Source organism: Fusarium redolens (genome assembly GCF_020744475.1).
Source record: "Fusarium redolens strain MPI-CAGE-AT-0023 chromosome Unknown BKA55scaffold_3, whole genome shotgun sequence".
In the NCBI taxonomy this organism is placed as follows: Eukaryota; Fungi; Ascomycota; class Sordariomycetes; order Hypocreales; family Nectriaceae; genus Fusarium; species Fusarium redolens.
In genome coordinates, this window is record NW_025763666.1 from 1,062,035 (window position 1) to 1,081,896 (window position 19,862).

The 19,862-nt window shown below is 48.0% G+C and overlaps 5 protein-coding genes across 5 annotated transcripts; 2 read left to right on the forward strand and 3 right to left on the reverse strand.

Moving 5' to 3' along the window:
- Positions 1–5,151: 5,151 nt before the first annotated feature.
- Positions 5,152–7,328, reverse strand: BKA55DRAFT_231656 (uncharacterized protein). Its single transcript, XM_046185276.1, has one exon. It carries the CDS (start codon positions 7,171–7,173, stop codon positions 5,353–5,355), a length of 1,821 nt encoding a protein of 606 aa, XP_046053768.1. The 5' UTR covers positions 7,174–7,328; the 3' UTR covers positions 5,152–5,352.
- A 1,777-nt stretch (positions 7,329–9,105) lies between these two features.
- BKA55DRAFT_534985 (uncharacterized protein) lies at positions 9,106–9,616 on the forward strand (the record flags this gene model as incomplete). Its single annotated transcript, XM_046189656.1, has 2 exons — positions 9,106–9,137; positions 9,202–9,616. The coding sequence occupies 2 exons, from the start codon at positions 9,106–9,108 to the stop codon at positions 9,614–9,616; spliced, it is 447 nt and encodes a 148-aa protein (XP_046053769.1).
- Positions 9,617–10,523: 907 nt separating this feature from the next.
- BKA55DRAFT_557634 (histidine phosphatase superfamily) lies at positions 10,524–11,844 on the reverse strand. Its single transcript, XM_046191820.1, has 2 exons — positions 11,081–11,844; positions 10,524–11,023 (listed from the first exon to the last, which is right to left on the reverse strand). The coding sequence occupies exons 1-2, from the start codon at positions 11,610–11,612 to the stop codon at positions 10,815–10,817; spliced, it is 741 nt and encodes a 246-aa protein (XP_046053770.1). The 5' UTR covers positions 11,613–11,844; the 3' UTR covers positions 10,524–10,814.
- Positions 11,845–12,057: 213 nt separating this feature from the next.
- Positions 12,058–15,160, reverse strand: BKA55DRAFT_557638 (uncharacterized protein). Its single transcript, XM_046191821.1, has 5 exons — positions 14,875–15,160; positions 14,689–14,821; positions 14,354–14,638; positions 13,538–14,303; positions 12,058–13,487 (listed from the first exon to the last, which is right to left on the reverse strand). The coding sequence occupies exons 1-5, from the start codon at positions 14,946–14,948 to the stop codon at positions 12,556–12,558; spliced, it is 2,190 nt and encodes a 729-aa protein (XP_046053771.1). The 5' UTR covers positions 14,949–15,160; the 3' UTR covers positions 12,058–12,555.
- Positions 15,161–15,907: 747 nt separating this feature from the next.
- On the forward strand, positions 15,908–19,134 carry BKA55DRAFT_590435 (uncharacterized protein; the record flags this gene model as incomplete). Its single annotated transcript, XM_046195086.1, has 2 exons — positions 15,908–18,181; positions 18,235–19,134. 2 exons carry the CDS (start codon positions 15,908–15,910, stop codon positions 19,132–19,134), a joined length of 3,174 nt encoding a protein of 1,057 aa, XP_046053772.1.
- Between the last annotated feature and the right edge of the window lie 728 nt (positions 19,135–19,862).

The window sequence follows — 19,862 nt, forward strand, 5'->3', positions numbered from 1 at the left end:
ACGCAGTTTTTCATATATTCATTTGCTGATGTTTGTCTCTCAAAGAATGATCGAAACTGTGTAGATTTGAGTTGTTGGTTGTTGAATATAAGGTAAACAACAAAACCAGCGGGTGTCAGCCTGATACTACCAGGTACCAATTCTTCGCTTCTCTTCCTCAGCCGCTTTTGCCCATGCCCAGACCCAGACCTAGACTCAGTGGAGGGCCTGGGGTATGACAATGCAGGGCCCTGGATTTCAGGACTTGGTAGGACTTTTTGTGGAACTTTTCTTTGTTCACTCGGTTTGGTTGGCTCTTCTCCTTCTCGTCATCATCAGTCTTCTCAGGATTTGATAATTCAACATGGATCGCATCCTTTCTCAGCGACAAGAAGCTTGGCTGTCAGCAGCCCCTGCTGGATAATTTGACTAGTGGAACCCATCTCAAGCGATCCAAACTGTGCACGGGATTCCAGCCCAATGATTGTTGATTCCGATTCCTCACATCACTACCTATGATTCATATTCCTTACGATACTTGTACAAATGCTGTCAATATTATACCTCTGTCTAAGAGCCAAATCTCTAGAATATTCTTAGGTCTTGAATAAGTGAAAGCACGAACTTACAAAGCTCTGACGATATATTGGTCAGCGCACTATACAGTGTATGTGCGGTTCTGAAACGACTTACCCTGTATTCATGAGCCATTCTTGAGTCGAGAATACCTAGGGCAGAATCAACACTTCTCTTTGAACGAATTGAACCAAACCCATGTGAATAATTACATCTAGAAATATACTGGATGAGTTGGCGGTATCTTAGTTGTAATGATGTTAAGATATTATTATCTGACTAACTGATGCCTTATCACCGTAACTCAAAGATCAACTGGGTCTGTCCACCACAGTCACGGCACACAAGGCTTAGTACACTTCTATTATCTAAGCAAAGTAACTCAGTACTCAGAGAACCCATCTTAATCCTATAGAAATAGCTCCATATAGAAAATCAAATGGTTATAGAGATCTTCTGGGCGGTGAATAAATGTTGTACCATCTATTATCTGTACACATTGCAAGTTGTCACTTCCGGAGTTCTATATACGTAGGCACCTAGGAGGTATATACACAAAATGAGGCGGGCAGTTTACAATAAAATAAAATCCTAATACTACCAATTGATATACTCTATAATAAAGACACTATTGCTAGTTTGGTTCTCAGTGGTTAAAAATTGGTACTAGAGCTGAGTATATCAACAGCAGTAAAGGTCACTGTATAATAGCACTAAAAGTAGGATAGCTGACTCCAGTTAGCAGAAGTTGGCACATTAGTTTTCAGAAAAGACGCAGAACCAAATGGGTTTCCAATAAGTGTATCGGAAGTACCTTAATAGTTGTGTGAACGACCAGTGCGAGGACTTTGTAGCCAGGGGTGGGTTAAGAACAAACACGAATGCTCTCATGATTCATTCGCTTCTTCGTGACTCTTGAGTTAAAATTTTGCTCAAAGAAGCTGGAAATTTTTGAATCCATACGCGCGGAGGCAAATGCTGTTAGAAAACAACTATCACTAAGTCTTCAGTGCTCCACGCATGAAGTGAGCTCGGTGTGCCTGTTTGCATTAGCTTCAGGTGCAATCGCGAATAAGCCTGATATTTGAATCCCGAGTCTCATGTGTGATATGAAACAAACGAAGCATACTGAGATTCTAAGGCACCCGTGACGTTGGTTGTAGCTCTGTATCACGCATATCTCCCCCATGTTTCGGTTTCCTCCAACCCTATATCCATAAGCATAACACTCTCTTCCAAGCAAAGATGGCCAATAATAGTGCCCTGTTATATTCCCATTCCAAGATACACTAGTTACCAAACAAAGCAAAACACAAAGTGAACAGAAAGATGATGCTTTGTGACATCGTGTGGAGGCTACCCTGTAACTCCCCAATATATCCTGTATCTGAAAGCGTTATTAAGAAACAAGTTAGTTTCAGAGAAAATTTGGAGTTGAACTGTTATGTAAGATCTATGATTTTAAGGGAAATATCGTTTTGGTGTTACATTGGCCAATTGTCTCCTGGAATATCCGGTATCATTGCTCAACAGCATACGATGTGTAGATTCCTGTTTCGCATATTATCAGGAGCAAGAAAGCCGGTAAGCTTTCTAGTTGCAAACACTCTTGAATGATAATTCTCGCTGAACATAGTGATCAGTAGATCAGTATACTTGTTCACTTCAACGTCTTTGTTGTTACCATCATGCATCAACTGCAGTTTAATGCCACGAGACCTCGATATGTCAAGTATAAGAGACAGTTCTTCGGCTCTAGGTGAGTAAAACAGAGTGATATATACCCCTAGGTAGAGTTTTCAGAAGGCAACTTAGTTATGGTATTACTTGTGCTACCCGAGTCTCCGATATCTTCGGTGAGGCCTTATAGTAAATGTTAGGCAACCTTAAGTTTGTGTATCTTTCGGAGGTTTCTTTCTGCAAGAATATTCTTTTAGACTCAAGGCTTGTCACAGAGTTGCTGAAACGAATGCACGACGAAGTAGAGTTTGGACATTGAGGCTGCTCGTGCAATCAATTCAACAGTTAGGGTAACGCATGAAAGACTTCTTTACTGGCTAATAGTAATACATAATATTAGAGATTTCCTTACTTATCTCTGGTAGAACCACAGTCATGCGACCACCCCGATATATCTTGCAGGAATCTACCGATGAGAACTCCAGTAGTTACAGGTAATTAGTGACAAACAGCCTTACTCTTATAGATCAAAGCACGTCATTATTCGTGTCATCTCTGATAGTTCTTGGATTACATTATCAGGAACTGATGGTCCATCGCGAATGAGTGACTTGGTCCCGTACTTGAACGACGAGTGCAGGGAGTATTGTACACGTCCTTTAAGTCAAAGCATAACGATACTGAGCAATGAAGCTATAACAATCATGCCACTTATTTGGCAGGTTTGTCCCTTTACATCCGAGTTTTCACGATCTGAAGCACGTATCACGATCGCTGCAATTGATAGGCAGAAACACCGCTATGGATCGCCGATCTACGAGGACGGGAACACCACACACCCAGTCTTCTGTTAGAACACCGCAATTCCTGTTGACTTTGGCTCATCATATAGTCAATTAACAAAGAACACGACATGTATATAATATACGGCAGCAATTGTTGCATCAATAGGTTGAGTCATGAATGCCTTCGTCAACACAGCCAGCAGCAATGTTTGAAATAGAAGTGGAAACCGCAGATAACGATAGAAACAGATTGCATCATTCCAACACTGAAGTCGGAGGCTTCGGATGTTCATGTTTGTGTTGTGATATCCAGTATCAAGGAGAAGAAAAGAACATAACCGAGGATATACAAACATCAAATCATAACGAAACTGGAGAAGTATCGAGTAAAATGATTGGAGCGCATGGGCCCCCATACATCGAAGATTCGAGTGATACCGACATAGCACGAAAATGCAACGAGATCCTTGACGGATGCAAGTGTAGGATCAACAGTGGGTTTCTGTCGACACATTTGCTGCTCGAGTTATCAAAAGTGATTACCAACTGACAATTGATTGTCCAAACATTAATGTGGATATATGTTGCAGGGCTTACGATTCCTAGGCTAGTGTGATAAACAAGATTTTAGACAAGACTTTTTAGTGTCGTGCACTAGAAGTTGGGACTGGGGCTGGGGGGTTTAAACCCTGACCCATGGAGACAGGAGAAGAGGAGGAAGGGGTGAGTTTGAGGGTATCGTGGGATGGTATCTATCATAGAGTAGGATGAGTCAGTGTTGTTTGTGTTGTGTATGAAACTCACTGATCGGTATCCTCTCCTCGTGAGCATGTTTGGTGAAGTGGTCCGTGGTGTTGTGGAGATAGGAGAGAGAGGATAGGAGAGAAGAGGAGAGGAGAGGAGATAGGGGAGAATAGAGTCAACAACTCAAGTCAACTCAACATTTCTAGAACTAGTAGTTACCGTAACTTAACTATAGTAGTCTCATCTTCACCGTCTCGAGCTGTCTCCGTTCTCGGAAACCCCGACATCTCTTCTCACCTCCCGTCTCATCTCCCGCAATCTTAGTTCCCGTCACATGAAGGGTAACTTAACTCAGAAACTATCCCACCTATTCGGAAATCCTTATCGAGTTAGCTTCACTTCGTGCCTGAGCGGGGAAAGAAAGTCTAAGCGCACTGACTGAATTGATTGCAGCTCCCTCCGGAACGTTGCGGCTCTGCTCCGTCCCCTTCGCTTAAGTTGAGCTAAACCTGACAACCCACATCTGTAACTCTCAACTCCCACTCACACGTCTTGAATTGTTTTAATGCTCACGAGGATCAAAATGCAATGCAATATAAAAACGGAGTTGACACATCCATGCCCATGTCTCGGATCCGAACACGTACTTCCACCATGGAACGTGCAGTGAGTTCCTGGCCTGGATATCCGGAATAGCAAAACCCACCTTTTTTTTTTCTTTCGTCCCGCGTGATCTTTTGCAATCCCAGACAGATCTAAATTAAGAGCAGGGCTAGAATCTGCCGCAGAAGCTTGCGTTGCCTTCCATTCCTTTTAGATGTTGGTGGGGACCTTTATCATAATTGCACCTTACGGAGTACAGAGCAGGACAAGACAGGGTGAGGCGACACCTTACGAATCTAACTAACCCATCAGGGCATTCCGAAGTTCACGATTTTTGGCAACACCTCCATGGATCTATTGTTTCTGGCGACTTGCAGCGCCCACCTTTGTTTATTTTCTCAATTTCGGTCTGTCTTGGTCTCTCTCTTGACTTGATCTGAGCATTGACCATTCCACAACCACACCGAGGTAGGTAGTTTACTTCAACTCCACGATGAATCTCAATTTCGTGATACCCTCGACAGCAATTGTGTCCCCATCCAGCATATTCGAAGGTATTCACTCTTAACACACCCACAATAATAATTCGCCACAACCACGTAAATAGTCTTAATTTTTCTTCATCACAAGATTATCCAACTATCTGCTCATGAACTATATGATTGTTATTCTATCTATCAAAATACTTTAAAGAAGTTGCAAAGCTCAACACCATTCTCTTGGCTCGAATTCAGCTTAGTACTTAATTCTAAAAGGCACAAGAGCATCACCATCACCACACATCTAAAATCTGAAAGAGGTTTAATTTTTAATGGTTATGGTATTATGCAATAGATGTAGGCTTTTATGCTATACTAAAAATCAAAAGGTCAAACGCCGAGCTCCCATGCTCAAGGCTCAAGACGCGCTATGCCAAGTCAACACCCAAAAATAAGTCATTATAACGAAAGTCAAGACTTTTGTGGTCCTTTGCCCTCGCATTATTTTATTCGTCATCCTCTTCCTCATCCTCCTGGAGCCAGCCTCGGCTCATCTCAACGGCTCGCTCCCACCTCTTTCGTGATCGGCGGACAGTCTTCTTGTCAGTCTCGGGGTAGAAGATTTTGCGGCCCTTGCGGTTGACTTCATGCAGCTCCTCTAGTTCGTTCCAGACACCAGTGGCAAGACCCGCAGCAATGGCGGCGCCGAGTGCAGTAGTCTCACGCATAGCGGGGCGGTCGACAGGCACACCACTGAGATCGGCCTGGGTCTGCATGCAGAGGTCCGAATTGGAGAGGCCGCCATCCACGGCCAGAATGTCGAGGGCATGGCCAGAGTCAGATGCCATAGCATCAAGGATGGCCGCTGTTTGATGGCAGGTAGCCTCAAGAGTAGCTCGCACAATGTGGCCCTTGTTGGTGTGTTGGGTGACACCAAAGAGAGTACCCTTGGCATCATCGATCCAGTAAGGGGCGAAGAGACCACTGAAAGCTGTCACGAATGTAACACCGCCGTTGTCAGGGACAGTTTTGGCGACAGTATCCACCTCTGAGGAAGAGTTGATGATGCCGAGGTTGTTTTGGAGGAACTTGACACCAGAGCCAGCAACAGCAATGCTGCCCTCAAGAGCGTAGACAGGCTTGCGACCCTTTCCGAAGTCGTATGCAACAGTAGCAAGCAGACCGGTTTTGGAGATGACAGGCTCGTTGCCAACGTTGTAGAGAAGGAAGCAGCCAGTGCCGTAGGTGTTCTTGGCCTGGCCAGGCTTGAATCCACATTGGCCGACAAGTGCTGAAGACTGGTCTCCCAAGCAGCCAGCAATGGGGATACCCTTGAGAGGCCCACGGGCGAGAGATCCATAGGCAGTGGGGTCGGAGGAAGGAACAATCTTGGGCAGGTTGAGCTTAGTGCGGTCGACCTCAAAGAACTTGAGGAGCTCATCATCGTACTGGAGGGTCTTGAGGTTCATGAACATGGTGCGGCTGGCGTTGGTAGCATCGGTGACAAAGATGGGTCCGCCCTCGCGGTCTTGTCCACCGTTAAGCTTGTAGATGAGCCAAGAGTCAACAGTGCCAAATGATAGGCGGCCCTCATCGTAGGCCTTTCGGACTGATTCAACGTTCTGAAGGACCCAGAGCAGCTTGACACTTGAAGGGTAGGTAGAGAGTGGGAGACCACAAGTTTCTTGGAGCTTCTCAGCACCAGGCTTGTTCTTGAGCTCACGGACGAGAGCAGAAGTGCGAGTGTCTGGCCAGACAACGGCGTTGTAAAGGGGCTCGCCAGTAATGTTGTCCCAGAGAATAGTAGTCTCACGTTGATTTGTGATGCCGATGGAGCGGATATCCTCGATATGGTGACCCTTTTCACAGAACTTCTCAGTTGCCTTCTCGATACATGTTTCTACAGACTCGAGGAGGGTCATGGGGTCATGCTCGTGCCATCCGGAATTGGGATAGTGGTTCTTGAACTCAATCTGGTGGCTCACGATGGGCTCTCCATGGCCATTGAAGATGAGGAAGCGAGTTGATGTGGTGCCCTGGTCGACACTACCGACGAACCAGTGTTTTTGCTTCTCCTCTGCAGTCTCTTCGATACCTTGGGGGAGTTGCTCGTGGTCTGACTCAGGCTTGACGGAGAAGAAGTCTCCTGCGAGGTCTGCTGCCTCGGCAGCCTTGAGAAGACCTTGTGGTAATTGCTCCTCAAGGAGGATATCAGCAGTTCGTGGGCGCTTAGACTTTGGTTCTTGCTCGATGAAGTCCTTGGGGTTTATATCATCGAAATTGTCCTGCACCATGCGAGGGGGTGCGTCGGCTGTTGTGAATTGCATCCTTGCACACGATGTGGTTGAGAAGGAGTTTATGAGTTTGTGATTTGTGATATCGTGGCAAGGGGGCCGTCCCTAGCAAGTATAGTTGTGTTTCTGCAAAGGATGTGGCGTAGTGTGTAACCCTTTATGGCTGTTGGTAGGTGGAAGGAGTCGTTGCCAAGGAGGTAGATGGTTGTGATATATATAAATAGGAGAAGTGGCTGTTGATATAGATTTAGATCGGAGGAGAGGATGCTTGATGAGTGATGGAGAATGAAGAATGGGAGATGAAGAGAATGGACATTGAGGGGAGGATGTCGGCCTTGATAAATGCTTGAGAATCGAGGGGGAACAAGGGGAAGGTGGGGGAAAAGAGCGGAGGGAAGGCCGGAGGAGGGCTCGGGATTCCATTGTGAGTTAGACGGAAGGCACAAGACACGGGGACGGGGGATGGCGCCAAACGTCTGGAGTCAAAGTTTGGTAAGGGTCGGTAGGGTAAGGTAGGGCAGGCGCAACTGACAGGCACATGTGCAATGCTGACGAGTTGCCAATGCTAAACTAACGCCCACGCCCAGGTCCGGATAGGGAAGGAGAGCGGGGTGCTTTGGTTGGGGATGCTGGGATGTTGCTGTATGCTGTGCCTCGCTGTAAGTTGACTGAGACTGCCGGGGAGATCGATCGCCGGAGACGAGTTCAGAAGCAGGTTTGATTTTCGGCCGGCTACTGCCATCATAAAGTGGACCATTGCTTGAGATACCCCAACCCCACTTTGCAGGTCAGGCGGACTCCATGCGGAGCCCCGGCTTCGGGGCACGTTCAGCGGGACACTGAAGGAATTACTGACCAAGCCCAAAAGCCCACCTTGGGGAAATTGAATCTTGGATCATGAGGGCAGACTGAGATTAAGCTTACGAAGACGTAGAACACACTCGGAGCTTTCTGAAGAACCAAATTCTATATCTTAAATCCTAAAATAGCATAAGCTGTATCCCATTTAACCAAAGCAGTAACCCGCCAGAGTTTCTTTCACTCATTAATGACTCCCGGAAACCTTTTTGAAGGGGTGGGACCCACAGAGTCCAGACTCTTGGAGGGTGGGCGTTGGTGAACGCCTGCTGGAGGCTCAATTCAGTGACGTTCAGTTGACTCCCCCCCTGGTTGGTGGACTTTCTGTACCCGCCCCCAATTGGTACTGCTCCCACCCCCAATGGCTTCTTTTTTAGTTATGGCTACCCAAATTCTTCAATATTGGGGGACATTTTATCTATCTGTAGTCGGAAAAGCCAACTTCATGGGCTGGATTTGTTCCTGACAGCACATGGTTACCAGAGATCTAATCCTGGCTATAGATTTTGGGCCAATGCGCTGTGCAGAAAAGAGTGCAGTCTTTCCCAGAATGGATAAGCGACTGGCCCGGGATTGCTCTAAAGAGTCGAGACACATTTGGGTCTTAAAAATGCATGCAACATGTCATGGGTAACTGCATTTTCTTCACTGCCCTTGCTTTTCAATTTTTACTAGCCTTTCAAAGGGTTCCGCAATTGTTGCTTCTGCTCTCCTTTACTCCTTCCTCCGGACATAATCGCCCGTGGGATTAAACCGGTTTTGAAAACAGTGGCGTTACACGTCACAGATGAGGCAAGTGCGGTGCTTTGAGCCGCATGGGAAGTGGCTGATCATGATCGAAACCTCGTCGATGCACATATTTGAAGATCGCAAGTGCATCGAGATTCTGGAAATTTCAGCGGCTCTGGACCCTTATTTCTGTGTGGGAATAAACGTCACTTCTTAACGTCACTTTAGAGCCTCCGACCTCTGAGAGAACATCATCCTTCTCCAGAATCCACATTTCAGCAAATCCACTCCTGGGCATGGCTATGACACAACGCTTTGGCTCATAAAACCAATGACGTTACACGCTTTTCTTCAAAGGCGGGACTGACTCCAGTCAATATGCAACCAAACGACAATCGTCAACTATCAATGTGAGTTAAATGCGATCGTCCCGGCTTTATGATTTCATTCCTAGTCCTTACATATGTCGATCAGGCCCGACTCTTCGGAGCGGTCATTGAAACGTCACTTATCCCAGAGCCAGGGCTCTAACGTGGGTAACATTAAACGTCAACGCATTTCTATCGACAAATCACCTCTACAGCTCAGCTATAGTGACGTTGTCCAAACTCCCGGGTCTAATTTTACCCTTGTTGATAATCCTCAATCGACCAACGCCGACACAATTGCTTCTTCATACACCTCGCTGGACCCCTCTCCACGAGAACCCCAAGACCCTTATGACGACCCTTACGATGATCCAGACTTCGATCAAATGTTTGAGAGCCTCACTAGACCCAGTTCTATTGACAAGCCAGGAACGTCACCGCTTTTAGTCGACACTAATGAATTTGCTCTGAAACAGTTGGACCAGGATGCTTTGGCGGAGTTTCTGGAGGAAGAAACCTAGGAAGAGCCTCAACAACCACCATCGAGCGTTCTGCGTACATGGAGCCGAAACTCGAGATCAGCGGATGAGTATGACCCGCTATTGCAATACTCTTCACCGCGCCCAATACCTGATATACCAGAGGGCAGCGTCGGATATACACCTTTGCATGAAGGTATAGACTGGAGCTCCGTCCAAGAACACACCCGCAATGAGCCAAAACCTGGATCGACAGCCGGTTTTACAACTGTGAACAGGAGCAAAGCCCCCGAATATGAATCACCGATAGCTACACGAAAAACATTAACCTTTTCACAATCTCGATCATCAGCACCCACAAGTAGCCAGAGCTCAGCAATATTTACTGGAAAAGTATTGCTGAAACCTTTCAAAACGTTCTTCGATCTCCGAGAACTTTTAGATGCAAAAACTCAAATGTTCCGAAACCAACCTGACGTTATCTTCGAACTCTTCGCTCGAGTCATCTATTCAAGCCGCGAAAACTTTTACAAGAAACAGTATTTTCGATTTCAAAGCCTACTCAAAAATAATCCGCCTTATATAAACGGGGCTCTTCTGGCTTAGGAGGTAGGGAGTCCACTTGACTGCGCGGCTCAGGAGCTACTGAAGGCGCAATCGTTACGTACGAAATGCTTTTGTCGATGCAAGTTGCGATCGGATTCTAGGTCGGAGATCGGTTGGGGTATCACTGTGCTGGAGATCCGCACGACAATCTGGAAGGAAATTCAGGGGGTGATGGACGCGCTTGGGAGAAAGGATCTGGACGAACCAGGGAATTTGAGTGGGATTGATGACGGAGTTTGCTATAACGATAATTATTATCGATTTTGTGGGATACAGACAACAACGTCACGTCCCGTTGCTATATAAACGAATGAGGCACCACGAGAACCAATGCCATTAAGATTCTTCTAAAGTCTATCTATTCGTATGTCTAGTTTTACCCTTGCGATCCTCTATGAACGGGTACAGACAACAGAAACATTCAGTGTACCCTGAAGTAACTGGAAATCCTCTAATGGCCCTCAGGAACTGGAAACTCATGGACCTCAAACATCCAGAAGCCAGAGATTAATCTTCTGAAGACTAAGTCTATACTTGTATAGCCTTCTGGTCAACTGACGACGGGCGATGCGTTGTGAAAGGAGATCTCTTCATGCGCTATCCCGGCCCCAGTCGTAACAAGGTCCTCAGACATCTAGTTTGGCACTACGAGATTCAGATAAGGAGCCATCTGCTTCTGCGCAGCAGATTTGATCTGTCGAAGCTCTGTCAGAGAAGGAGGCTTGGTATCTCCCTGGCGTCGCTGCCAGCTCTCCTGTGTCTCGAGGAGCGCAGCGTCTTCGTCTTTGCCGGTAGGGTCGACAAACTGGTATGAACGATACTCACAGTTTGACCAACCGGTAGCTATTAATCACAGTCAGAGACCTGATGAACAATGACTTCTCAGTGGCTGCTACTTACCTCTCTCTTCAGGCACACCGTACCAGTCATCTGTCAAGAAATGCAAGAATCCTCCGTGGGAGACGACAACAATGTGTTCGTCGCCACTCACACGATCCCTCAATATCTTTCTGGCCTTAAGTCCACGAGCCGTCGTCTTCTCTAGTGTAGGCTCATACTCACTCCCAGGACCCTTATCAGTCCACGAGTCCTCTACGTTCGAGTAGTCAGCGATTCCCTCGAATTCAGCCTTGACCTTGGCCACGGGCGAACCAATATCGCAGGGGTTGGCTGAGACCTCCTGAAACTCAGGAAATGTGACAATGGGCTTGAGCTCATCGGTTCCGAACGCGTGGAGACAGGTATACACCGTACGGCGCATGGGTGAGGCAAAAAGCTTTGTAAGCTTGTCATGGTAAGGGAACTCCTTGCGAAGTGCAGCGCATTGCTCCTCGCCAAGGGGAGTCAAATCTGGGTCTTGCAATTGCTCATTCTCGATCGAGAGGTTGTGGAAGCCTTGAGCGTGGCGAACGAGGTGGATAGTTGGAGCCATTATGATGTTGATGTGAAGAGCGTGTGAGATTTGTATGAGTGATATATGATATCTTGGTGAGATAAGGACAGAGACGATGTCTAAGAAGAAACTGAAGGAGAAGCTGGTTCTATTTAAGGGAGGAAATAATGATTCGTACGATAATAAAACGAGGAACAAAGAAACATGTTTGTAAGGAGCTATGACTCAATACCCCTCCTCCTCCCGTGGTAGCCCCGCCAAAGCCGGTGTCATGATCTCCGGGTCCGGCTTCGTCAGCGGAGCCCAGCGTTCAATGTGAGCGGCGTGCGCGGCCGTTGAACGCCGATTGGTCTCCGATCTGCAGTAGCTTACACCGCCGCCACGGAATGTTTGGTGTTGGCTCGCCTCGATTGCCTGATTTGTATACTCCGACTCGGCTTGTTGGCTACAGCAGCAGATGATTCCAGAAATTCTTTGATTCACCAACAAAGAGAGCCTCTAGGCGTCAGAAGACTTAAAAACTTACATCAGGGCGAGAAAATAAACTGGTCAAAGAGCAAGCTAAGTTCATCATAAACTACCCTAAGATACCCTAATACTATCTAAGCCTTATTGTCACTTAGGACTTTAGTCTGAAGTTTTCTGCCACCCCCTAGGAGAGCCAGAAATCGGCAATCTGAACATGATCGGTCTTGTCACGTCTACACAAACAATCAAACCATCTTGATGGGCTATTGTCCCTCCTTACAGATTCCATTTCACGAGAATATGTGCATGTTGCGCCAAAGTAGGTAAAGATATCACAGTTTCAGTATCTTAACTACCAGCACATATGATTACGCCCATTCATGTGTCCAAGAGTACATCCATTCTGATCTTCTAAAACTGACAACCCGGTGAACGCCATTTCTTGACCAACTGTATTAGTCAAACACCAGATACAACACATACGCAAGACCAATTATGCCGTCCATCTCCAAATCTAAAACTCAATGAGAGCCTCCTCTTTGACAGGCTGCTTGACAGGCTCCTGTTGTGGTACTGAGGGAAATGAGTCTTGCGTGTAACCGCCGTATGCCCAGTTCTGCGGCGCGGCTGGTGGTTGTTGGTGTGACTGGGGCATAGATGGTTGCCAGTATGCTTGCTGCTGTGGGGGAGGCGCTTGCTGAGTTGGTTGGGGCGGCTGAGGCTGAGATGGTTGAGGCGGTTGGGCATGTTGCATATGAGGGGACTGCACAGGTTGCGCAACTTGAGCGGGTGTTTGGCCCGGTGTTGGCTGTGAGGGAGCAGACACTGATCCCCCGGGATATTGGGAAGGCTGCTGCAAGTTAGGGTATGGTGACTGATTAGCATCAGGCGCAGATCCTGGTGCAGATGGTCCTAGAGGGGCCTGCTGAGGTTGCTGGGGTGTGAAATAGTACGAGGCACTGGGGTCACTGGCATTTGGAGCCTGTGGCTGCTGTGGGTTTTGTGTTTGCTGGTTGGGATCGTGAGGTTGTTGCGGCTGCTGGTACGGATCTTGAGGTGCTGAGGGTGCCCTGTTTTGCCAACTATCGGTCCGTTGCACTTGCTGAGGAGGAGGGTATTGGCCGGGCTGTGCTTCCGGCGCAGATCCATAAGAAGGATATTGGGGCTGAGGTGTTGCATGTGATGGTGGTTGTTGGTAGTGCTGGTGTTGAGGAGGCGCCTGGTAGCTGGCTCGTTGTTGACCTGTATAAAAGCTCTCTGCACCAGCAAGGTTGCTGGGCATCTGGGAAGGGATTGAAGGATAAGGTCCAGCAGCCTGGCGAGGGGGCGGCAAGTTATACCCCCCAAGGTTCTGTTGGCTATAGGCCTTGGAAAGTCGATCCTCTAGCATACGATCATAATATCGAACAACTGTAGAGAGTTTCGCATGAAGATCAAGAAGTGTATCTGAAGCTGGATTAGTATCTACATTAGGTCAGTAGAGAAACATTACTCACCATGCTTGCTCATAGTCTCTCCGTAAGTTCTTGCCAGCTTGGGTCGTAATGTACCGATGCTATCATAGAGCTCCTGGATCTGTGGCTCTCGTAAAATGGTTCCTGGTGGCTGAGTCTGAAGCCGGTCCACCAGTGTTGAGAACAAGTTGATGTTCTCTGCCTCCACAGGAGTCAATTCATAATCATTCTTGGGGAGAATAAAGTTGGTGGTAGCAGAAGTGTCCATAGAGCTGGAGGTCTGTTCCTTGAGCGCCGCAGCGTGCCTCTTCTTCTGCTCTTCCATATCAGCCAGAGAGGCGGCAATGGCGGCCTTGAGGTCATCATCATCCTCCTCTGCCTGTTTGGCTGCCGAAGCGTCCCCATTGGTTGCATAAGAAGTTTGAGCAGGCCCAGCATAACCGTGAGACTGGGTCTTAACCTCCTCCAAGCTCATTGCCAATGCCTTCTTCAAATCTTCGTCAAATCCATCATCAACTCGGGCGTTTCGGGGCTGCATGGCGGAGGTGCTTCGTGTCTTATGAGGATATGTCGGCGATCGATCGAGTGATGGGTTGGGGATTTTATGTCCCTTATTGGTAAGTTTCGCATAACAACCATCATCGACTCGTACGGGTGTCATGATTCCCAGGTGTGGGAGAGCGACGACCTTGGCCGAACACTGCTGGTCGAAACAGTTACCGCAGTTTCGGCAATGATGCTTTCGGTTTGTAAAAGTGAAGGGTGTTCGACATCTCATGCATACGTCGGAGTCGGTCCATTCCGGAGGCTGAGGATATCGTTAGTTGTCTCCAGTGTATGACGAGTAGTAGTACTTACAGCGCTACTGTCAATCATGCTACTGGCCACGGATATCTTGGGAGGGAACTGATACCCATCGCGTTGCAGGGTTCGATAAACCTCGCCGATGTACGAAAGCTCGTATCGACCTTCAGTAGCACCCGCCCAAGATTGTATAAGCTCAAGGATTTTGTTTTTAACGTCAGCATTGACAGCACCTCCTCCTACGGCCTGAAGAAGCGAAACAAGATTATCCATAAACTCTCGCGATGCGACTTCAGCAAGGAAATGTGAACCGCCATTTTTGACGCAAGTATCGGTGAGCTGAAAGGAGTCAGCTTTAATAATTGTTATGATGCCGATAGGATTCATACGTTCAAAGCGCTCAACTGTGTATTAGGGTTTTTGTTGCCGATGCGTTTCTTGAGGGAGCGCATTGCCTCTTTCGGCGCGACCGTCTTGGATCTGATGACATCGGAGATTTCGAGGTTAAGGGCAATGTCTTCGCTGGAACTATTGTTAGCTGAGTCTTCTGGGGCGTAGGTTGTCCGGCGACATACAGGCTGCTGCTTGTGGCCTTCTCGATCTGTTCGTCCAGGGCCGTATTGGCGGAGGACGACCACCAACTCATCATCTTGGCTTTGGCTACAGCGATCAGCAAAGAGGAGGGGTATTGCGCTCAGTTGACCAAATGAATCAGAACCAGAAGTGTCAGAAATGGGGTCTCTGAGGCGACGACGCACAAGGTCAAGAGATTCGATGAGGCAGATGCTGTTGTTTATGTTGATGTCTGATGGAGGTTCAGTCAGTACCAACGAAGCTTCCATGCTCTAGGCTCTCGTTAACCCCAGCCTCTGTCTGGGCGCGGTGATTGAGGATCTGACGCAGAAAGGTGCCTCATTGAGTAAGGTTATGAGAGCTGTGATTGGCTGAGTAGCATTGATTCCACAACAGTGTACTTCGAGGCAGCCTAAAACCCCACTGTAGAATGCCTGGACTGTCGTCAGCACTGGCACGCGGTCACGCTAAGCTCTTGTTCTGTGGGAGAATGACGACGTACTCTGTGGCGTACGTGGCTCAGGTGCATGAACGACCTCGAACAGAGAAGCTTTGGTACGAAAAGAGCGGTATCCAGTACTTGCTGTTGACGGCTAATCATATGGCCTATCAAGTACCCCAGATGCTCTCATGGGTACTTTATTCCCCGCGACTACTAACACCTCACCTCATGGCACCCAAGTCACCCATGAACAACCGTCCTTTATACCAAGTTCATTCTCCCGATAACACAACCCCTCTCGTCCGGTGTCCCATGGTTCTTGTTGGGGAGCCTTGGTTTGTCATGTTTACTCGCGCGATCTTCTAAGATGCTGCACATTGATGCCATCTCTACTCGGTCGAGGTGTTGTTGACCCTTATTAAATACTCCGCCACTCTACGGTTCGTCGTCGTTGTCACAGATATTCATTGCAACCTTTCCGCCGAACCCTAATCTCACAACTTTAAACACTACAACTACCTTCGATTCTCGAATTCGAACCTGCCGACCGAGACTTTCCAGTGTAACGACTTCAGAACACTGAGCAAGCCATCATGGCTTCTCTAGGACATTCGCGCGCAAGCAGTGTGGCCACCGTAGGCTCACACTCCTTGGGCAGCCCAGGCGCATTCAACCATGGCTCAATACCAGGCGGTAATCGAGGAGGCGAATCTCCTTCGAAGGCTCCGATCCCTCACATTGACGATGTTCTTGCTGCGCGGAATCTCGACCGGAACGTGTCTGCTAGGAAACTGCTAGAATCGGCCGAGGCATCATTCAAGCAAGCAGAGGTAGCTCGAGAGTTTCGCAGACCAGCTACCGCTCTTAACGAATATATACGAGCATCCATAATCGCTGTCCAATTCATCACCAACCATCCGGAGTATCATGATCTCAAAAATAGCCACGGGGATTTTGTAAAAGCTCATAACAACCTGCTCGCCAAGATCAGCCAACAGGACCATATATATGCCAAGATTAAGGCCGACATCATTGCAGATAACAAGCGATCTGGTGTGCAGCCACGGGCTGCTCGGCCGAACTCGTCACAAGGAGGAAGTCGGCCACAGACACCATCAAAGTCGACAGTCGAAGGGCCTATATCACCATCAAAGCATCGATTTGATGTGCCTGGCACAAATGGTTCTCCTGCTCGAGCAAAACCAGCAATTCAACCAAAACCCCAATCCCTTCATGGGAATGCCATCAAGCCCGGTGCTCAAAGAGCATCCATTAATGGCGTCCAAGATCTCGCTGCCAGGTTTGCCAACCTGAGAGGCCCGCAACCTTCACCAGGTCAAGATCCACGCATCAAGACACATCAAATAACACTCCCAAAGCCGATGGGTCCCAGAGAGATGCCCCCGCCTCGACCGCCCAAGGTTGGTATTGACACCAGTGTGCCGACTCTACCCAAGATGCCAGATGCTATCTACAGCCCTGCTCGTGGAAGCATTTCAGGAGAAGTAACAAGACCGCCTTCGAGCACACCTCGTAGCATGTATAATCGCACTGCCTCCACCGTTTCGATACCAGGAACTCCGACAGGCTCCTCGCAGTCACAAACAGAGTATTTCGTTCCTACGCAAAGTTATTCGAACAACTCCATCCCTCCGGTTCCTCCAAGTAATCTCACCGGCTCTGTAAAGATTCCAGAAGGCGATGCCATTTCTCCGGAGGAATTGTACCAAGCTATGAAAGCTAAGGGGGGTATCTTGATAATAGACATTCGTATGAGGGATGATTTCAACGAAGGCCATATCATGTCGTCGTCAACAATTTGTATTGAGCCTAGCATCTTGCTTAGGGACAACCTCTCTGCGGATGAGATTTCCGAGAGCTTGATTCTCTCACCTAACCAGGAGCAGTCGCTTTTCGAACAACGGCATACCTACGACCTGGTAGTTTTCTACGATCAAGATTCTGAAGAAATTCCCGAACACCCACGAAATTCGGACGATTTGGTCATTATATCACTCCATCGAGCTTTAGTTCACTTCAACTTTATGAAGGACCTCAAAAACACCCCCAAGATTCTCAAGGGAGGTCTTGATGCATGGGTTGACTTGATGGGGCCGGCGTCTCTAGGATCGACTACTTCAACAGCGAATAGAGCGGTTCACTTGGAGCGCAATCGAAGTCGGTTATCAGCTATCGAGCGGCGGAGGTCTAAATATATTGCCAAGCCTCTCAAACCTGATGAAGTCAAGGTGTGGCAAGAGACGCTCAAAAACGACGACGATATGCAAACAGCATCATCACCCAACTTCACTCGCACCACCGAGGACTTCCTTCGAAGATTCCCGCCAGTCTCTTTGGAACAAGAGTCGATGACTTCTCCGGAAGATAAGCCCCGGAATCGCCCCGTTTACGGGTTATCTCACAAGGTCGACCTCTACACAGACTTGCCCTCACCACCCACGAGGCCAGCTCCCGCTTTACCGCGACGAAGCTACAGCGGCCTCACCGAGGGGAGGGACGAAAACGAGCTTTATGGCAACAATAACGCAGTTGTGCCGGCTCGCCCTTCAAGAGCGCCAACGATGAAGACCATGGAGCACCAACCCACAGGCGATTCGGCCAAATTCTACACTGGGCTCAATAATCCCAACAACTGGTGCTATGCCAACAGCACACTGCAGAGCCTGCTCGCTTCACCTGAGTTCGGAAGGGTACTGGCAAATTCGGAATGGGTCAACAAATACAAGGCACCGATGAAAGATGACGAGAAGATTGAGCAACCGCAGCTCATGATCCGTATTATCTCGAACCTGTTCCACTGGATGAGTTCAGGCAAATTTCAGGTCATGATGGCCCAGACACTCATGGTAAGTTGATCACAAAATATTAGACAAGAAGACCCAAGCTAACAGAACTATAGAATTACTCGCATCATGTTTGTACCCAAAGCCGAAGCATTGAGCAGTTCGGCGGAAGTCAGCAGCAAGATGCCCAGGAGTTTATGTCTTTCGTGCTCACTCACCTGCATGACGAAACTAATACACGTCGAGATCGAAAGGGCACTGCTGCCCAGCCGGATACCAAGCATCAGTCTCTTGTAAAGGCTGGGGTCCAGTACTGGCAAAATCACCTCGAATACAATCGATCCATCGTCGACCGCTACTGGCGCGGTCTCGAGCTATCAACTGTCGAGTGCTTCGAGTGTCACACCCGCACTTATCAGTTCAACCCTATTGATGTTGTCGCTGTCACAGTGGGCATGGGCCGTGGCATGACTCTCGAGCAGGTCCTCGACCAGTATACATCAGGGAACATCATTAACGACTTCCATTGCGACCACTGCCGCCATCCTACCCGGGCTCAGCAGAGTCTCTCCTTTGCCCGCTTTCCATCCTTGCTTTGCGTCGTCTTCCGACGTTTCCACTACCAACATGGTTCTTCAGATTTGCGCAAATCAACGGCACCCATCACATGGGATTTCAACGACACCGACTTCACACGCTACTTCCTCCCTCCTGGCTCTCGCGAGTCTTCATCTGGATTCGATCCCATGGACCCTGCCTTCACAGGGCCTTTCCGCTACGAGGCTTATGCTGTTATTGTTCATACAGGCAGTCGTACTGATAACGGACATTACTTGGCGTATGTGCGGGACTCTACATCTCATGATCCTTACGCTTGGTTCTGCTGCAATGATTCGCGCGTGACAAAGGTCCGCATTGGGAGCGGAGACCGCGATGATGTCCAGGAGGAGGTGTTCAAGTCTGGCCGCGACCGCGTGCCATATCTGGTCTTCTTTCGTCGCAAGGGCATGCGATAAAGCTATCATCGTATCGCTTACTTACACTCAACAATTCTGGCCGTGGCTTGGGAGTTGGATATACCCTCGTGGCTCCTTGTTCCTTTCTATGCGTATAGCGGGAATTTGGAACACTGAGAAGTCATGGACATGGGCGAACTTCGCCGTTGTGTCGCCTTTCTTCCACCCCCACTCCCAAATCCGTCCGACTCTCGCGAAATGCTACGGATTTTTCAACCTCTTGAAACGCCCGTCTTCTGTTTTCAGCGCAGCTTTGTTTGATCTTTACCAATACTACACTACTTGTCTAAATGGGTCGTTGTTCTCGGTCCCCCACTGCTTCTATATCGATATATATATCTCGCTAGCTGGCTATCATGATGGCATTGTACGGAGTAGGTAGCGTGCTCTTTTTTTTTTGGTAAATATACTTGACCTAGAGTCATGACTTGAAGGAGAGGTGAGGTACCTGTTTTCTAGCAATACTTATATCCATATACCAATTGATTGATGATTTGATCCATGTGCTTGAATAACCTAACTTCAATTTGATGTGCCATACACTAGAGCTAGAAACCTAACTGATTCCGTTTCAGACAGCAACTGTTTACAGTCCCTTATAGCTGATGGTTGGTATTAATATCGATTTAAACTACACCGGGCAAAGAGTTACAATATTCTACGTCTTGGTCACCTTTCCAAGTATTGCCAGCCAATAATTCTCTCACGCCAAGTTCGATTCAAAGAAT